Source organism: Balearica regulorum, chromosome 3 (genome assembly GCF_011004875.1).
Source record: "Balearica regulorum gibbericeps isolate bBalReg1 chromosome 3, bBalReg1.pri, whole genome shotgun sequence".
Lineage (NCBI taxonomy): Eukaryota > Metazoa > Chordata > Aves > Gruiformes > Gruidae > Balearica > Balearica regulorum.
This window is the reverse complement of record NC_046186.1, coordinates 97982229-98000104: the sequence shown is the minus strand read 5'-3', so window position 1 is coordinate 98000104 and position 17876 is coordinate 97982229. Positions and strand designations below refer to the sequence as shown.

The 17876-nt window shown below is 39.3% G+C and overlaps 1 protein-coding gene across 1 annotated transcript; it reads right to left on the bottom strand.

The window, feature by feature from the left end:
• Positions 1-67: 67 nt before the first annotated feature.
• ABCG5 (ATP binding cassette subfamily G member 5) lies at positions 68-17871 on the bottom strand. Its single transcript, XM_075749126.1, has 13 exons — positions 17549-17871; positions 16763-16884; positions 16177-16313; positions 15859-15957; positions 14766-14898; positions 13053-13192; positions 11773-11902; positions 8817-9030; positions 8348-8553; positions 7322-7460; positions 3449-3634; positions 1804-1916; positions 68-636 (listed from the first exon to the last, which is right to left on the bottom strand). The coding sequence occupies exons 1-13, from the start codon at positions 17668-17670 to the stop codon at positions 440-442; spliced, it is 1938 nt and encodes a 645-aa protein (XP_075605241.1). The 5' UTR covers positions 17671-17871; the 3' UTR covers positions 68-439.
• Positions 17872-17876: the final 5 nt, after the last annotated feature.

The window sequence follows — 17876 nt, the reverse complement described above, 5'->3', positions numbered from 1 at the left end:
CAAAATGGTATCAAAACAAAGCATAGGAATTAAAATACAATTCTAGAAAAAAGATTTACTAACCACTGTACCCCTCTGCTTATTGGTAATGGTTGAAAAACAAAACAGTGGGGAAAAAAATTAGAGCACTATTGCTACATTGTTAAAAATTGACAGCTGACTAAATAAAATTCAAAAAGTCCTTTAAAACATGTTATACTGTTGATTACGGCTGATTTAGGGAGTGGGGTGGGAATACCAATAGCAGAAAGCCATTCACACTCTTAAGAGAACATTGTTTTTCAAGACAGAAAACATCCAGTTAGAAACACACATGAGAAGATGAATGTGTTTCCATAGGTATAATTACTTAAATTCTATCTAAAATCCAACAATTTAAGCCTTCAACCACAATAAAGTTAAAAGTGTAGTATTAGACATTATTAGAACAGCTACTTTTTTATTGCCTGCTAATGATTCTCTCTCTTATGTTGAAGCTCAGAATTGCTATAATGACAAGTCCTGGTAGAAAAGCATAGAGTATTAGGAAATCAGTTGTGAACCGGGACAATGCACCAGGAAAGTTTTGTTCAATGAATTGAACGCCATGAGAGAAAATGCACGCAGCATTAATTGTAGTGGAACTGTTGGCTCCACCTGTTGAAAGAAAAAATTCATTTCTTTAGTAGGTGAATCAGTAAAATGAAAACTCAGGCTTCAGTATCTAGCACATGCATTTAATATACCTAGCCCTAATGTTCTTTTAATGATGAACTATACCCGCAGCAGTATTTCTCAGCATTTTGGAATTAAAATAGACAAGCCATATGTGTCTGCAGTTAATCTATGCCACATTTTTGACAGGGAGAATAAAGGATCACTAGGAGCTCTCTGTTTTGTTCGTGCCAAACAAAAGATTTGTGGCTCTTCAGACACAGTATCTGGTGGGGCCGCAAGAAGCAAGGTGCCCAGTGTGGTAGGCTTACTGCGTTCATATTTGTTGAGTGCTTCCAAAATTCAAGTGATGGAGACACTCTGAAGGGCACATTAAAAATCAGCTGTTTATTATTACTACCAAAGTTATGGATTCATTTTCCAACAGTTGCCATCTATGCTCTTGTAACAAAGAGGGACAGGAGAGATTAATGGATAAAGAATCTATAGCCTTGGAGAGCAGCGCAGACACCTGGCTACAAAGCCCAAAAAACCTCAGGGCAGGTCCAAACCTGCAAGTTTTAACCCCATTGATGGATGTTAGCTACAAACCCTGCCAACCTGATTGATTCTCATGTTTTGCCGGTTACTTTGCTCACTACCAGCAAAGCACAGCCTGACAGATCCAAGCTGCTCAATATGCGCCACAGTAACATATTTGAAGTGGAGCCTCACCAGTATTAGAGGAAACATCTGGTCAGGTGTTACCTGTCAGTGCTCCCTGCTCTGATGTTTGATCTCATATTGTGCAATTCTATTGATCTGCTATTTGTGTAACGCTGCTCTGATAAGCACATAACAGGCTGCAAAGTTTACCTTCCAAAATGCCCCCAAGAGAGGGGGGATAAAAGAATAGATGAAGAAGAGAAAGATGAAAAACTGAAAGCATGAGAAACGGTTGAAAAAGAAGAGCCAAACTTTTGCCTAGCTTGCTGATAAGGTGTAATACTAAGTCTTTACTAATTAAGAAGCATTTTTCAACAACTCACAAGTTATCTTTAACTTATCAAGATACTTTTATTGGAAGTAGAAGGAAAATGAGCTTCAACATTTCATTAAAATGATTTACAATGGACTTAAAGGACTTTTTTTTTTTTTTTGAACACTTACCGCATGTGAAGTTTAAGCCATAAAATTCATTGACTATAAGAATCTCACTGCTGTATTTTTGAAAGGTAAGATAACTGAGAATTTTAAAAGGTGTCGGCATTTCTTCGATGGTCCTTAAAGAAACAGAGAAGTTAAATTGTCTTTTGCTACATTCCAAGAGCCAATTCTACCCCAAATTAAAACAAGTTCTCATATTTGGTCATAGCCTGTTACAGGTACAGCCAAGAACTGTTACTGTAGGGTTTTCAAATATAAAGTCTGTTTTAGTGCTAAATGAGAGAATACCATGGAGGCTGTCTCTTGACTTTGGTACAGTGTCATAACATTCAGCCCTGACTTGTTTACAGACCGTCACAAATAATTCCATGAAGTTTGTTGATATTCACATTGCAGTGATAAACTGAACATGACAAGACCCAATATAAACTTTACTTCCAAAAATGTGTTGCTTCCAGAGTAAGAAACCACCCCCCATATACTCCATCTTCAAACCCAGAAAAGACTGAATATCAATTCACCAGCCAACAATACCAACTATACAAAAATGAAGCAAAGAATAACGAGAAGAGAAACAGAGTATGAAAATTTTGAAATAACATTATTCAACAAGACTGGGGAATTTCTGCACCTCAAATTCTTCAAGGCTTCATAATTAAACAAACAGAAGGAAACAGCAACCCAAGTCTCAATGCTATTTTTCGTATCTTTCATTGCCTATGAAGTTTAATCATCAAAGAGATTCACAATATTAATTAGCAATGTCCCTACTATAAAATAAGGTTGGAAACCACTCTAATACTTTTTTTTAAAAGTTATCATTAAGGCATTAGACTACAGTAGCAGGAACAACTTGACGTCATCTTTTGTTAGGCTTACTTCATTATTTTCATTGGAAAGATCTCAGGTGAGCAGATCATATTTACTCAACATCTCAAGAAAATTTTTTTGACAATTTATTATGTTTCTCAAAAAATAGTAATTTCAGTATTGACAAATACAAGAGGAAAACCGTTCAAAGTTCATGCAGTTACAATTAAAAGACATTTATTTGCACAGTAACAGAGCAAATGGATCATAATTTTCTCGCATATTTACTACACTACTTTTTTATTTATTATCTTTGTGTAGTTCTTCAGTCTGCACAGGTAGAAAAAGTGTCTGAAAAGTTTAATGGATAAACTGGAGAATGACACTAAGAAGACAGTTGAGAACAACTTTTTTTTTTAAACCATCATTCCCAGTGTTTAATGTCTGGTAAGTTCCAGCAGTTACTAGAAGTTGTAGGAATTTTTTTGTTGTTTTTTTTTTTTGTAGACTCCTTTAATGAGGACAGCATTTCACATTATAATGTTGGCATAAGTAAAAGAATTTAGCTGAGCCGATAGATATTAATTGCTTAGTTTTTTCTTCAATTTATTTGCAAAAAGTGAAAAAAAATCTTTGTTGATATCTAAAGTTATTAAGTGTCTTTTGTGTGTGTTTAATACAATGACATGATTAGGTAGTTCTGCCTCTGAAGGATCACAGCTGCACCTTCTTCCCATTGTGCAATATTGTCCTTCTGCAATACAGACCGTTCACAACACTCTTCTACATGCAGATTATTTTAACATTACCACCATAATGAAATAAAACATTTTCCTACCTTACTAGTCCAGTTCCCACTATCACACCCGCTGAATTAAGTAGCACCACTCCGCTTTGGACTATATTTGGGTTTTGAACCACGCCAAGTATAACAAGTGTTAGTAGTTCACCAATTATATGAGATGCTAAGACAACAGCAAAGAAAATTCCAAATCTGGAAGCATCGGGATACAACCCTGCAGTCCTGTACAAAAATGAGCAAAAGAACATTTAAAAAACAGTGGTTTGGTACTAAACTTGGAATGTAGCCCTTATTTATGGTTTTGTGTTTTGTTTTCTTTAAGGTTTGCTTGTTTGTTTTTTGAATTATAGCTCATTAAGTGAACAGTTTACGTCTTAACCCTTAGTATGTTGTTTGGAGCCTTAAGATAAAGGACATCCACTTAATGTTGTGACCTCAGTGCAGATATATTAGGTTTTCTCCATCTAGATTAAAGAGGGTTATGTAAAGATGTAATTATAGCAGCAATCTGTGTTGCTTCAAGATAACCACCATGGTTTCTACAATCCCTTAAACTAATATTCTCCTCCTTTTAGAGTCTATGCAGTGGGAGTTTTTTATGTAAGTCAGTGACATATTTAAAGAATGTCTTTATGCAGATAATTAACAGATGGAATTTTGCCCTTCTGATACTATGCATGCAAATGTAAAAATGGATATACTCAATTAAATGGAAGGCTAATTGAAATCACACCCATGTAATTCATCCAAATGCCATTTCCTCCATATTCCTGTGCTCTTTAGTACAACACGCTCTTCCCAGCTTTTCCCTAACTCACCTAAGGAAAAAAGTCCCCCCCCAACCTGTACTAAAGATTAAAAAGTTAAGAGAGGACAGCAGTTGCTTGGCAAACTTAATTCAGCTTTAGAGTGTATATGACAGATGACAAAACCTTTTATTACATGGTGACATATTACTCTTTTTCCAAAATACCTCATAGCAAAATTGCCTCACGCTGGGTACAGACTGCATGCTTTGCTTAGCTAACAAGCAGCTATTTTATTTTCTTTTTAATTTAATATTTAATTTTCATTTTATTTTCTTTTTAATTGCAAAGGCCTATGCCTTTTTTTTTTTTTTTTTTTAAATCCACCATGTTTGAACATAGTCTTAAAATAGAGGTATTAATTTTCTTACAGTCTCCTGTAGCATTTTTTTCATGGAATACCAAAATAATCTCTGTTATAAATAGATGGCTAAAAATTGACTCTTCAAGCATTAAACATTCACTGAGCTACCAGGTGTTTAACAACCCTTAATCACAGATTGGTGCAGAAGAAACTAGCGAAAAAGTATCACTTTCTCTGAAGTGTTCTAAAACTTTACACAGGGCTATGTAGATACAGGCTAGTAAATCTGGGGTAGAAATAGAGAAGAACCTAAAAGAGAAGGGGAAAAAAACCCCAAACCCAACCAACTCAGAAGAGAGAGTATTACAGCAATAGAATGGTAGGATAATGCAAACTGTTAGAACATTTCCCAGAGGTATCTTTAGCTAGAAAAACTTGCATAAACACGGTACATTTACTTGATTGCAAAAGCGGCTGTATTTGCTCTTGGCCAGAGCTGCCTTGTGTCTTATCAGGTAAGAGTTTGGGTCTGTCTGACCCAAACTGTCTGACGCTACAAACACAAACTCTGAGAGAAATGGCTTGTAAGAACACATACCAGAGGCTATCAAAGCCTCTCCAAAAGTTAGCCCATCCAGGACAGTTTAGCCCTGCACAGATAGAATCTTCAAAATTTCATCGAGAAACTGCTCGCCCTAAGTGGTCTAAGGTGAAATCACTGACAATCCCTGATAGCTTCCAAACAACCACAAGATAGCAAAGATATGCAGAGACTAATATCAGTAAATATTATCCATTAACTGGAACCACACTCTTTATTGTTGATTGTGTTTGAAGCTACCAAAGCACAAGGGCAAAGTCTCTGCCCATATGAATTTCCTGTTCGTTAAGGAGTGTGCGTGACAGTGGCTCACGATCTTCAGGCAGTCCACAAACCTTCCCTCATTGAAAAGGTGCTTTCCAAATGGCTGCCTTCACAGCAACCAGCTCACTAGCAGGCAGAAACGGAAGGGCTCTGGTGAGCACAGTGCACCCTCTCAATGCTTAGTGGGAAGAGGAGTAATTTCTGCTTGTCTGTGAAAAAACACTTCTCAGGGAGCACTGCCTGAAGCAGGCAGCACTGACAGCTTGCAGAAATAAAAGCCCAGGTAGCAAAGGGGGCACAGAAAAAGGTGGCCTTGCTTGAACAAAACTGCTTCATTTAAGCAGTTCTTCTAATAGCAGCACCAAACTGCAAAAACACAAACCATGCATGCAAGTCCTCACATCTGGAGGAGCAGAAATCTCTGTCTTGGATCTTTTATCTTTTCATCTGGCAGCTGACAGTTGCCGAGATCCCAAATGGAAAGAATTAAGTAAATGCTGAGCACTTCCTCTCATTACCAACTACAGACCAGGAGGAGGTAGAAAACAGTGATCTTTTTGCCCAAGTTTTTCTAGATGGGAAAACAGCTACTGCAAAATTCCTATGGCAGACTAGCTCTCTGTGCAGAGGTTCTTATTCAGTAGTCCAAGTGATTTGGTGCAGTTTTACTTCATCCATTTTCAAACTGCCCAAGGGCATCTTATTGCAGAGTAAGAGCACTAACATGCACAGGTATGGCAGAATAGCTCCTGCACTTTATATCTCTTACAAGGGCCTATCCATTTATAATTTCTCAACAGCTAACCAAAGAATGTGCATCCAGGACACAAACCAAGCCTCCTATTAATTTGTGCACATTTTACTATAGACTGCCATCCGATTGCAACTTTACTATCAATTGTCACATGAAAACAAGAATTAACTTTTGTGCACTACGCACCTCTCCTTTCATAATTAGGAAAACAAACAAACAAACAAAAAAACCCAAACAAACCAAAACAGAAAAAGGTTGAAGGATAGAAATTGATCCTTATTAGTTTGCTGTTGGTTTACATAAGCAGCCATGGATTCTGTTGAAGGTGAGAAATCAATGGAACAGAAATGAAGGAGAGCAGACCTATATGATAGATAATGCAATCAACAGATGACATGTTTAATCACTCCATTCTGAAGTACGATTTCACAATGATGCGAGGAAATTAATCTAGTAGGGGGAAAAAAGCAAGCTTTACAATCAAACCCTTTCTCCCACTACCAGAAATCCACCTTTGTGCCTTTCACTGGAGAATGGAAGAAATGGGACCAGGTCTCACCACTTCCATATGCTGTAGCTCAACCCCAAACATCCCAGGAAATAAGAAGCTCTTACTGTCACGTACCTACTGTTGTCTTCCTCAATTACTTTTTTTCCCCTCTTATTTCCTATCATCTTTCTAAATCTAATGTGAAATAACACTTCCCAGTTTTGGTATGGCACAAGAATGATAAATGTCCCAGGCCCATTAGAACTTTCCAGGTTACCTAGAGAACTGATTTTGCCAGTCTTTCTTGGGCAGTGTTTTAACATCACTTCTTTCTCTGTGTGTGTGTGTGGTGCATGCATATGTGCATGCAAAGTTTGACCTACCAGAAGTAAAAAGCCTTCCTGCAAATACCATGGCAGTACTGAACAGATCTTTGGCAAGACTGGCAAGTTCTTAAGTGCCACTCAAATCCCTGATCTTATTTAGCACCTCTTATTAGAAATTTGCACCAAGTCTTGGCACTGCCTGAAAGAGAAGGGCTAAAATTGTGTCATCTTTCCATGAGCTTTCCCTGTAATCATTCTGAGAGACGATAGCAGGAAGCCACACCAGGAGGCCTTTTGCTGACGTGGGAATTGAAATTGATAACAAAAAGAAAGTAACAATCCAATAGATGGTACAAGTGCTTACCAGTATATAAAGGTGCTGAAAATTGCCACGCTGATGACACTGAAGGGCAGGAAATGTACTATATAAGCTAAAAGCATTTGCCATTTCTTATACAAGCCATCTTTACTTTCTTGGTCACTGATAGCACGTAAAGGTTGGACTGGATTAAATATATAAGAAATAAATTAAATCACCGTTGAATAAAGAGACTGAGGCTTGTTGCTAGCAAAAATGATCTCAAGCACAGAGACAACTTTGAGAATATATCAGAAACATTCTGTCTAAACCAGTCTGATCACTTTTTCCCCCACTATAAATGCAAAACACATTCCCTGCAGATTGCGAAAGTCAGAAAGCTTAGTGGAAGAGGTCTGACTAGGCAGCATGCAGGACAGTGTTCTCTTTTTTGCAGATATAAATTAAAAAACATGAAAAAATTGCTGTCGCTGGATAATTTCTTGAGGTGCTATGATCTCAAGGTGATAACAGCAGTCTATGTTCCCTACATGAGCAGAACAGTTTTTAGGGCTGTAAATAGAAACTACCGTTGATCTTAGTATGGCAGCTGTAAGAGAAATACCCTCTAAGAAAAATGTAGTCATCACATAATACTCTTAAATCTAATTATCCTCAATTGCTGTCAAAGCTGTTTTGTACTTCCATCTTTTCCGTGTCTTTGGTTTTGATCTCATGTAAGATGTTAGCTACAGACCTAGACTTTGTCCTGCCTTTATAATGTGACACGCAGGAAAGTTAAGGGCTCTTGCACAGTTCAAAATAAAGCCTGCATATACAGGCCAGCTGAAAAGGGAGAGGCAGGGATCAGGGCATATTCCCTCATTAAGTGCAGTGAACCTGGAACCCCTCTGATGGGCTAATCTTTTTCTGTGGTGCGAAGCTCGTTGTTGCTTCGCCTTTGAATTTCATGCTTCTGACATTACCTAAAACTGTTAAGATCCTTTAAATGACTATCCCCAAAATAGATTTTTTTCTATTTATAGTGTCAGCAATACTTGCTGCTGCACAAAATAGAGGATGGAAACTCACAAAGAGCAACAGCATTCAGCATCCCTGTGTAGGGGGGGGCACTCACGCACTGGTAGACAAGCCCCACGCGATCCTGCACTGCTCCTTTTACCAGGTCATTCCTTAGTCTAAGAAGGAAAAATGCTACAAACAAGCCAAATAACAAATTCTGAAGGAGACGCATGATGATGCCCATCTTATCTCTCGAGAAGTTTCTTGTTGTCCTCCTGATAATGAAACAAAACAGTAACAATATACTTGTTAGCTATGACTGACCACATGCTGGTAGGGTATTTAGCTTTGAACAAATCTTGAACACATAGTGTCCACAAAAAGGTAATATATTAAAAAAGACTGAGACAAGTACAATGGTAGATCAAAATAACCAAGGAAGTGCATATATATATATATAGGGGGGAAAACCCAAAAGATTAGTGGATCAGAAAAAAGATTTTTCTTTTAAAAAGGGGAAAGAAAATAAAAATCTTACCGTAAAAGAATCCATAATTTGTAAAAGGCACTGGGTGACTCTCTGTTTTTGAATGGTATTGGTGGCAGCTCTTTCATACACTTTGTTCTTTCAATGGCTGCCAGTACTTTGCTAAAAATCTCCGAGTTTTTGTAGGCTGATACAATTACCTGAACCCTACTGTAGGTTTCAAGTTCACGTTCCTTGCTTCGGGTGTCCACAGATGTCAGATCCACTGTAAATTTACAAAGTCTTTATATACACACACATCACTTTCCCTTCATGCCTCTTCCCCACTTGCAACTAACTTTTCCTTGTCTCTATTGTAAAATCTGCAAAGAATCACAGAATCATAGAATGGTTTGGGTTGGAAGGGACCTCAAAGATCATCTAGTTCCAACCCCCCTGCTGCGGGCAGGGACACCCTCCACTAGACCAGGTTAGGGCTCTCCCTGGAGCTGCCTTTTCTCCAGGCTGAACAATCCCAACTCTCTCAGCCTGTCCCCATAGGAGAGGTGCTCCAGCCCTCTGATCAGCTTCGTGGGCCTCCTCTGGACTCTCTCCAACAGCTTGATGTCTCTCTTGTACTGGGGCCCCCAGAGCTGGATGCAGTACTGCAGGTGGGGTCTCACCAGAGTAGAGTAGAGGGGCAGAATCACCTCCCTTGACCACCCTTCTTTTGATGCAGCCCAGGACACAGTTGGCTTTCTGGGCTGCAAGCGCACACTGCCAGGCTCCATGATTCCCCCTTGTCCTCTGCCTGCTCCTCCATAACCATGGAGATTTTTTTTTCAGTTAATCTGAGCTCATGCTGCAGAGACACTGCTCTTCTCTACTTGAGCTGTCACTGCATTGTTGCACTGGGTTTCACCCACCTCCTCCTCACACATAGTTCTGTTTTAATGTGAAGTCAGAGGATGTTCAGCAGGCCAATTCCCCTAGCAGGCTCAACCCAAGCTGAAGAAAATATTATGTTGTGGAACTCACGAAAGGTATATACTTCACAGAGTTAACGTTCCTTTCTAATAAATCCACCTTTACCTATTCCTGACACCAGCATTTCTTTGATTGGCAGATGGGAACTTTGCTTTTGCTATTTGTACAAGTCAAACAGATTTAGCAATAGTGCTAAAATGCATTAGAAATTTCCTTTTTCCCTAATAGCAATGAATTACCTAAGGTTTCAAAAACTACATTGTTCTCAGGAATAGCTGTTCTTACAGATTTTTATATTGCTCTTCTACATCTGCTAAGATGTCTTTATCAGTTATTTATTCTTAAGGTTTCTGTCATCCTTAGACTTCAGTTTTCCAGTATTATGCCCATCTTCAAAATACAAACTGAACAATGGAGAAGGAGCCCTTGTCCAAGATTCTTAATCTGTCCTCAAAACCTGAATTAAGCTTATGAATACTTTCCTGGTGTTCTGAAAGCTGGAATCCAGCAGAATTGTCTTTAACGGTAAACATACCCAAATTGATGTCATCACTTTTGTAAATATGAACATCTAAAATGCAGACATGCTTTTTAAAACTTGGCCAGTGTGACTTGCTGGAAGTCACACACAAACTAAATGGCAAGAAGCTGTTTTTAAAAATGCTAACACTGACTAGTCACTAGGCCAAATAGCTAATGCCTACCATGCATTTGTACTTTTTTTATAAATACCTGTGACATTTCAATAATATAATCCACACTCAATACATAGAATTTATTTTCCTCTACTGTTGGTGTAAACGATATCAGAATCTGTCCCTTGATTCACATCATTAAATCACACAAAAAATATAAACTACCAATTTTCCAAAGACTAAATACTCTGATGATTCTTTGCTCTAAACTGTATTTTTTCCTTTTCTTGTCACATTCAAAGGTTGACATTTGAAGAATGCAGTACTCTCTTTACTAGGCTTTTTAAAAAGTGGGTCTAAATCTCAAATCATCTATGCTTTTCAAGACTATTCAAATTCATGAAGGCAAAATTATCCTCACTGTCACACCAGTATTTTCAGCTTCATCCCATTCCAGCTTCATGTCAACAACCATCCTCTCTTCTCTCTGAGTTTAGGATGCCATCTAGACAATAGAAAAACACTGCCTCCTCTGAATGTGCCATGTTGCTGAATACAGCTTTTTGGACTGGTCAAATTCCCTGGTTAATGCTCAGCTAGTATCATCAGAAATCAGTCTACATACTAGATTTAAAAAGATAGTTAAATAGACATACACACACACATATGTATGTACATATACACACACAAACACATACACGTTATTCTAACATGTTATTCTAACATGTGTCCACATGGATCAGCTACACAGACGCTCTGCAATGAAGCCAAGCTTCATTTCCAAAATCTCGTGCTGACACTTTTTTTCATCCTGAATCAGAAAAACAGTACTCCTCAGCTTTTGCCGACAGCTTGCTGTCATTGTCTCCTGAAGCATCCATATGTTCTGCTCCACTAGCTCACCCATGTACTAGCAGCTCCCCAAACTTTCTGAAACCTCAAATTGTGAATCTCTGAAAATTGATGCCTCGGTCATCCTGTATTTCTTCTACATCCTTCCCTTCAGGCAACAACTGTCTTCAGTTGCTTGGCATCACAAAAGTCCATAAGAGCATGGGACTTTCAACAGTTTGGGGATCAAATTGATTTTCCAACATCCAGTGGACAGCCATAGGGAGAAGCCATTAGGAATCCACTGGTTTCATGAAGCCGAGATTCCTTTTTTTATTGGTAGTTTACTCTTTTCTGCTGTGTTTCAGTCCTACTGCAAACTTTTGCTGCTTTATGGAGTCAGTGGAGGTTACATGGACCCAGCTCGCTCTCTTCTCTGAGCTGAGAATAATTACAAAGTTGGGGAAGAATTCAAACATGTTTCTATGTCTGGAAAAACTTAAGTTGGGGAAGAAAACAACTTGTTTGTCTAAAGGAAACCCATATTTTTACCAAAACAACTTAGACAAACTTACCATAGAAGTCAAAAGGATTTGATTGCTCAGGACAAGAATAGCCGCAGTCACTAAAAAACGTGATCATTTCCATAGGGTTCCCACAGAAAACCATTTCTCCAAAGCTCATGATAGCTATTCTGTCAAATAACTGTGGGGAGCAAATTAATATATTAGCAATACATACTGAGCAGCAGCACATTAATTCTTGAGTACAGCTACTGTCTTGGTAATAAAACTGCTTTGACAGGAAAAAAAGTAGTTTTGACACATTCAAACTTCCTTAGTTCATTTCTGTCAAAGGAAGTTTGTCCCTTTTATTGCACCTCTCAGTGGTTATGCAAGATGACACAATTGTAAGCTCTTAAAACTAGTGATTCTCAAAACTGTCAGAGACAGCAGCATATAGAGGTAATCCACAAACAGAAATGGGAGTTGTGGACTTCTGACTTCACTTCTAATGCACCCTCACTTACTGACTGACCTCCTTTGGTGTTTAATAGCCCCAGTCTGTAAAATCCCCAAATTGTTGGGAAGAAAGTCCTTAAGCACTTCAGGATAATAACAGCCCTGCTGTTCAGGTGAAGATTTGCCAGGGTAGGGTTCCCACCAGCTATGCATCGATCCATATTCCCAAGGCACCAGGACTGCTTTCAGTCCAGAAAACCACTGTCACTCCCCTCTGGCTTCATGACCACTTAGACTCAACTTAGTCAGACAGGGAAGAGGTGCCTTGCATTCACGTGCTGGGTGGTGGATGTGTCAGAGGAGCAAAGTGCAAAACAGTAATGGGAAGGGAGAAATGCTCTCCCCAGCAGAAGCCCTGCAAGGTCATACACCGCATGACCAAGGTGTACCCACATCACTTGACACAAAGAGGAAAAACGAAGATTTTTTTTTTTTCCCTTTCCAAATCACAGCTTTATCTGTCTCAAGTTGCAAGTGTTACTGAAATATGAATATGTAAAGACAAATAAAGTGCTAGTTTTTACAGTGCCTGCATACATGGGGGATTTACATAGCATCTCCCAGTGGTTTTGATTTGGGTAGCTGCATAACACAAAGGTTAGGCACACAGTCAGTGTGCGTACTATTTTCACCAGGCAAAACGTGTCCCCAAGTGCCTGGTGACTGACAGAAGGCCATAGCTGTAAATGTCAAGACAAACCTGTATTTATGCAGGGAGGAAAGAAGAGAGCCTTTGAAGGCAGCTATACTGGATCTTGTACTTTTATCCTGAAAAGAATGGAGGTACTAAAAAGCCTGGTAAAAAAAGCAAATAGTAAGTAGATGTTATTTACCCTGAAGAGTTCTGAGCGAGGCTGATGAATTGTAATGATCACAATCCTGTCTCTGTGTGCAAGCTCTGAGAGCAGTGAGACAATCTGGTTTGCAGTCAGGCAATCCAGCCCTGTTGTTGGTTCATCAAGGAGCATGACCTCTGTGAAATGACAAGAAAGAGCATTGAAACTCAAATAAATGGGGAGCAAACGTTATAGCTTCTGCCTTTGAAGCTAATTTGGCAAATAGTATAGAAATTACTGTACATGTGAAGTTTCACATGTAAAGCAGAGTATGCATAGATATTGCCATGATGTAATTTTTCAGTTTTAGTTAACTTCAGTGGTTGAGTTTCAATGGTTAGGAATAAGGACATAAAAAACTACTGCAGGATCAGAGCATAATAATTTCTTCCTAAGTTCAGGTGAAATCTGAAAATTACCAAAATAGATTTGATGTATGTATCTGCTTCTAAGAACAATAATGATAAATTTCATCATGTATACAATTGTATACATGATGTATAGAACTGACATAATTAGCTAGAAGTTATAATCTGAATGAAATCTGTATATACACAGATAATTTGTTATGAACAAGTTAAGAGTTGTTAAAATACAGCATATATAATTCCATAGATAAGAGAGGCAGGGTTTTTTCCTGCATTTTCTTCAAGATTTTATTGCACATGAAAGGATAAAAGTTACAGTCAAATCCACTATTTTTACAGAGATGAGACATAGCACAGAAGAGGGCAGTTCAACCCTGATCAGGATAAGGGGGGAGGAGAGCTTTCTCTATAGGTTTATCTACACAGAATTACCATAGTGTTTACTATAGAGTTTAGTGACCTTACTGAGCAGTAACTACACCCAATGAACTCTCCAGGAGTCGCCAGTAGCACACAGTACCTCACTTCACTATTGAAATGCTCCTTCCTGTCCGGTATGCAGTCCTAGCACACCTGCACCTCAGCGAGGACTCCAGAATCCAATAAATGCTTGCTATACATTCACTCCGTAGGATTGTGGCACCTTTAAGAAACAGTCTCAAAACTGACAAAATTTACAGTGCTGTTTCCCATGGCTAGTTAATAGTTACTTCTAGTTACTCTGCTTTGACTTTCATTCATCTGGTTTATTTTTTCTTTACAGTAAATCTACAACTACATATAGAAGTGTGGTATTCATCAATATCTGGTTTCTTATCAAGGGCAACGAAACACGAGGCCTATTGTACTTCTGAGCATTTACTCTGTTTTGTTTATGTCTTTTCCAAATGAGCAAATCTCATGTGTTGACTACCTTTTTTTGGCTCTGGAACGTACAAGGTGCTCACACATACACGGCTCAATGGCAGCTACTTTGCTCCGAGGCTCAACACTTGCATATGTATGGCCCCAATGTGCTCAAAAAACTAGAAATTAATGTGCCACAACCAACATTTCATACATGGGAAGGACAAGCCCAGAAAGACTTAAAATGGATAAATGCAAGTCTAAACCTATGTTCAGTCCCTAAGATTTTAAAATTGTCTATTTTCCAAGATCAACTAATAGATTAATGGCAGACCTGAGTTACTGCTCATCCTTTTCTGTCATTACTAGATAAGCTTTTGCTGAATTACAGAATATAAATGCTTTTGTATTTTAACGTGGTTTATGGACGTCCATGGTGGGAGCGTAAAGTGACACGGCTTTGTTTTATTTTGAAAATCCATGCAGTGGTACTTACTGGGATCTTGTAATAGCTGGGCTGCAATTGAAACACGACGCCTCTCACCCCCAGAAATTCCTACAAAAATACGGCTTCCAATTATTTTGTCAGCAATGTGGCTAAGACTCAGCTCAGCCATAACTGCATCTACCTGTAAAATAATTACAATTTAGAAAGACTAAACACAGTCCAGCTCAGATACCTGTGTGTAAAATGAAAAAAATTAAAGAAAAAAGATACCATTTTAAGCTACAGCTTTCCCAGTATGCTGCTTGCATCCATCCTAGTTGGAAGGTATATGGTCTCACTTCTATTTTATTATTTTTAATGTATTATTTCAATTATTATTTTTTAATTTTTATTGTCCTTTATTCTGAAATCATTAGAATTTTGATTTCAGTTAACATTAAGAGCTGAAGAGTTCAGAGGTGGGACTAGAAGTTAAGGTATGAAGCATAATGTGCTGGTCTGGCTTCCAAAATAAGGAAGCAGAAAGGCACATCAGTTCTGGGGAAGTATAAAATACTGAGTGGAAGACAGGTGAAGAGAGAAGGCAGAGACCAAGAGCCTTTGGCTGGGAATATCCAATCTTCACTTTCAACAGAGGTCAAAAGTGTCCTTTAATAGATCTAAACCACACTTATTTTATCAAAAAAAGTGGTTTGTAGGAGGCTTATTAGACCAGTGCTTTTCAGAGCTGTGCTGGTTAGTGAGAGACATCCTACAGGAGCCAGAGTAGTGTCAAAGTCACCTCTACTGTCCATGAGGCTTGCCAGCACACATGGCCCTAAACCCGCCAGGAAACTGGGGAGGGGGAGCTGACCTCAATACCAATAGTAGCATCTCCTCCAGCAGCAATTGCTGCAGCTTTGGGCAGGAGAGGTTTGTCCCAGCGATTCCCTGGGGTGTCAACACAAGCCCCTTGCAGAGGTGGGGAGGACCAGAGAGCTTGCATCCCACTCCTCAGCGGGAGGATTTCTCCCCCTTTTGCAGAATGAGGGTTACAAAACCTTATAAATGTAAAATACAGCCATGGATGGAAAATACTGCTGGTGAAAGCATTACATGACATCATGTCTGCCTTTCTGGTGGAAGATGATAAAATACAGACCTTCTTTTTGATGAAGTTGTTGGAGCATTTCTGAAGAGTTAGTAAAGCAGTGTAGGTCAGAGACTCTTCTATGGTAAGGAAGCTTAACAAAGTGTCACTCTGGGAAAAAAAATGAAGAGGAAGAAGCAGTTAGTCCTGTAGTAATTAACATCTTGCCGTGCTTGCACAACTTCCATTTATTCATACAATTTATTAACCAATTTGTACCAAATTTACTAGTAAAATCACAATCAGATTACATTCCTCCACTACACTAGCAACTTTACTTTCTTTACATGAGAGGAAGCACAGTGCACAAAAATAAATGTAGAAAACAACCTGTGGCACATAAGAGAAGCAATCTCTAAACTGCTCCTTCTTCAGCTGACGCCCATTCACATAAACTTCACCAAAGAAGTTGTCTTTATGTCCCAGTCGTCCTGATATTGCATCCAGAAGTGTTGTTTTCCCAGATCCTTTCAAACAAAATAAATTAATCATGTGATGAGATGGATTTTATGATTTCAAAAGCAGTAGCCTCACTTGGATGGAGAAGTATGAAAAGAATAAAGGGGTTTTTTGTCTCAATAACATTAAAATTGTCCTGAAAATGCAGCTAGTTAAGGGGAAATAAATGGAACATCTAAAATGTGTGTAAATTAGCATTTATTTAATTCAAATTCACACTTCATGGTGAAACAATTGGGTCTAGAAGTAACCTTATCTTTTATTGATGTTACACTTGTTCGACAGATGACAGAAGAATGAACTCTGAAAACCAAGCACCACATTTTTACAAAGCAGGGCTTAAAAGCAGCTGCAATTTCATTATTTAAAACACAGACCTCGGTCACATTTATACCATTTTAGAAATCACTGGTATTAACTCCGATCTTATTTCTTTTAAAGTACTGGAAGAACTTACCAGAATTTCCTAAAATTCCCATAATCTGTCCACTTTCTATGTGAAATGAAACATCTTTAAGTATTTGTCGGGTCCATTTTTTATGATATAAAGAAACATTCCACCATGGGCCAACACGTTCTCTTGGAAAACAAACATCAAAAAAGATGAAATAGAGAAGATTCAAAAATTTTGCATAAACATGTGAATGGTTTATAGCTACTGTACTTCAAGTGGGATGGAGCCTGCAAGAATTTTAAAATGTTGAGGGGGAAAAAAAAAAATCCTTCCTGCCCACGCCCAGTTTTAACTTTTTAACTTCACCATTATCTGGAAGATAAAACAGAGTCTGAACTGATTTTTCAGCATGGCTGCTGGGAGGCTTTTGGACTTCAACCAAAAGAGGAAACTTGAACCGAGGCTTTATTTGTTGACAATGTTTGCCGGCCATTAATCCACCTGATCATTTTCTTAGGGCCTCATATTATCTTCTGGCAGCAGTAAGAAATGCAGTGGGAAATGGCACAGTATCTTCAAAAAACTCCTCTAAAGCATCTCTTTCAGAGACATATGAAGAAGAATTGGTGACCCCTCTGGAGGACAGACCGCTTCTGCCTCCCTCAAGCCACGTACTCTACCCCTGTGGCGGGTGGCTCAGCGCCATGAGGCGGGTGGCCTGGCAACATCCCTCCTTCTTTACTGGGCCAAACTCAGAGCCCACCAGTCCCAGCCCCTCTCCCCTCAGTCCCTGGGGTCAGAGCAGTTCCTGGCGGGCAGGTGCTCACCATGCCGCCTTCCCAGCCCTACCTGACAGTGTAGGAGACGCCCCGGACACTGATGCTGTCAGAGGGCTGCGCTGTGGCCTTCGCCTTGCCTGTCTGCCCGATGCTGCTGCTCCTCTCCCAGGTGGGAAACCCTCTGCCTGACATCCTCCAATGCTGGGGCCCACAGGCTCCCTCCTCCCTCACGCTGCTGGCCAGGTGCCCGATGCTGCCACCACCACCATGCCTCCCCGGGCACTGGGCAGGGGCAGCTCCCCGCTGTCCCTGGGTCCGAGCAGATCGCTGCCCCCAGCGCTCACCACCTGGGGAAGTGCCTAAAAGAAAATAGAGGGACTCTCAGTTCTTTCTTCTTC

Coding starts and splice junctions, on each gene's coding strand:
- ABCG5 (XM_075749126.1), bottom strand. CDS start 17,670: ATGTCAGGCAGAGGGTTTCCCACCTGGGAGAGGAGCAGCAGCATCGGG. Junction 11,903..13,052: donor CTCGCTCAGAACTCTTCAGG/GTAAATAACATC, acceptor TGCTCCCCACAG/TTATTTGACAGAATAGCTAT. Junction 9,031..11,772: donor AAATCCTTTTGACTTCTATG/GTAAGTTTGTCT, acceptor GTAAATTTACAG/TGGATCTGACATCTGTGGAC.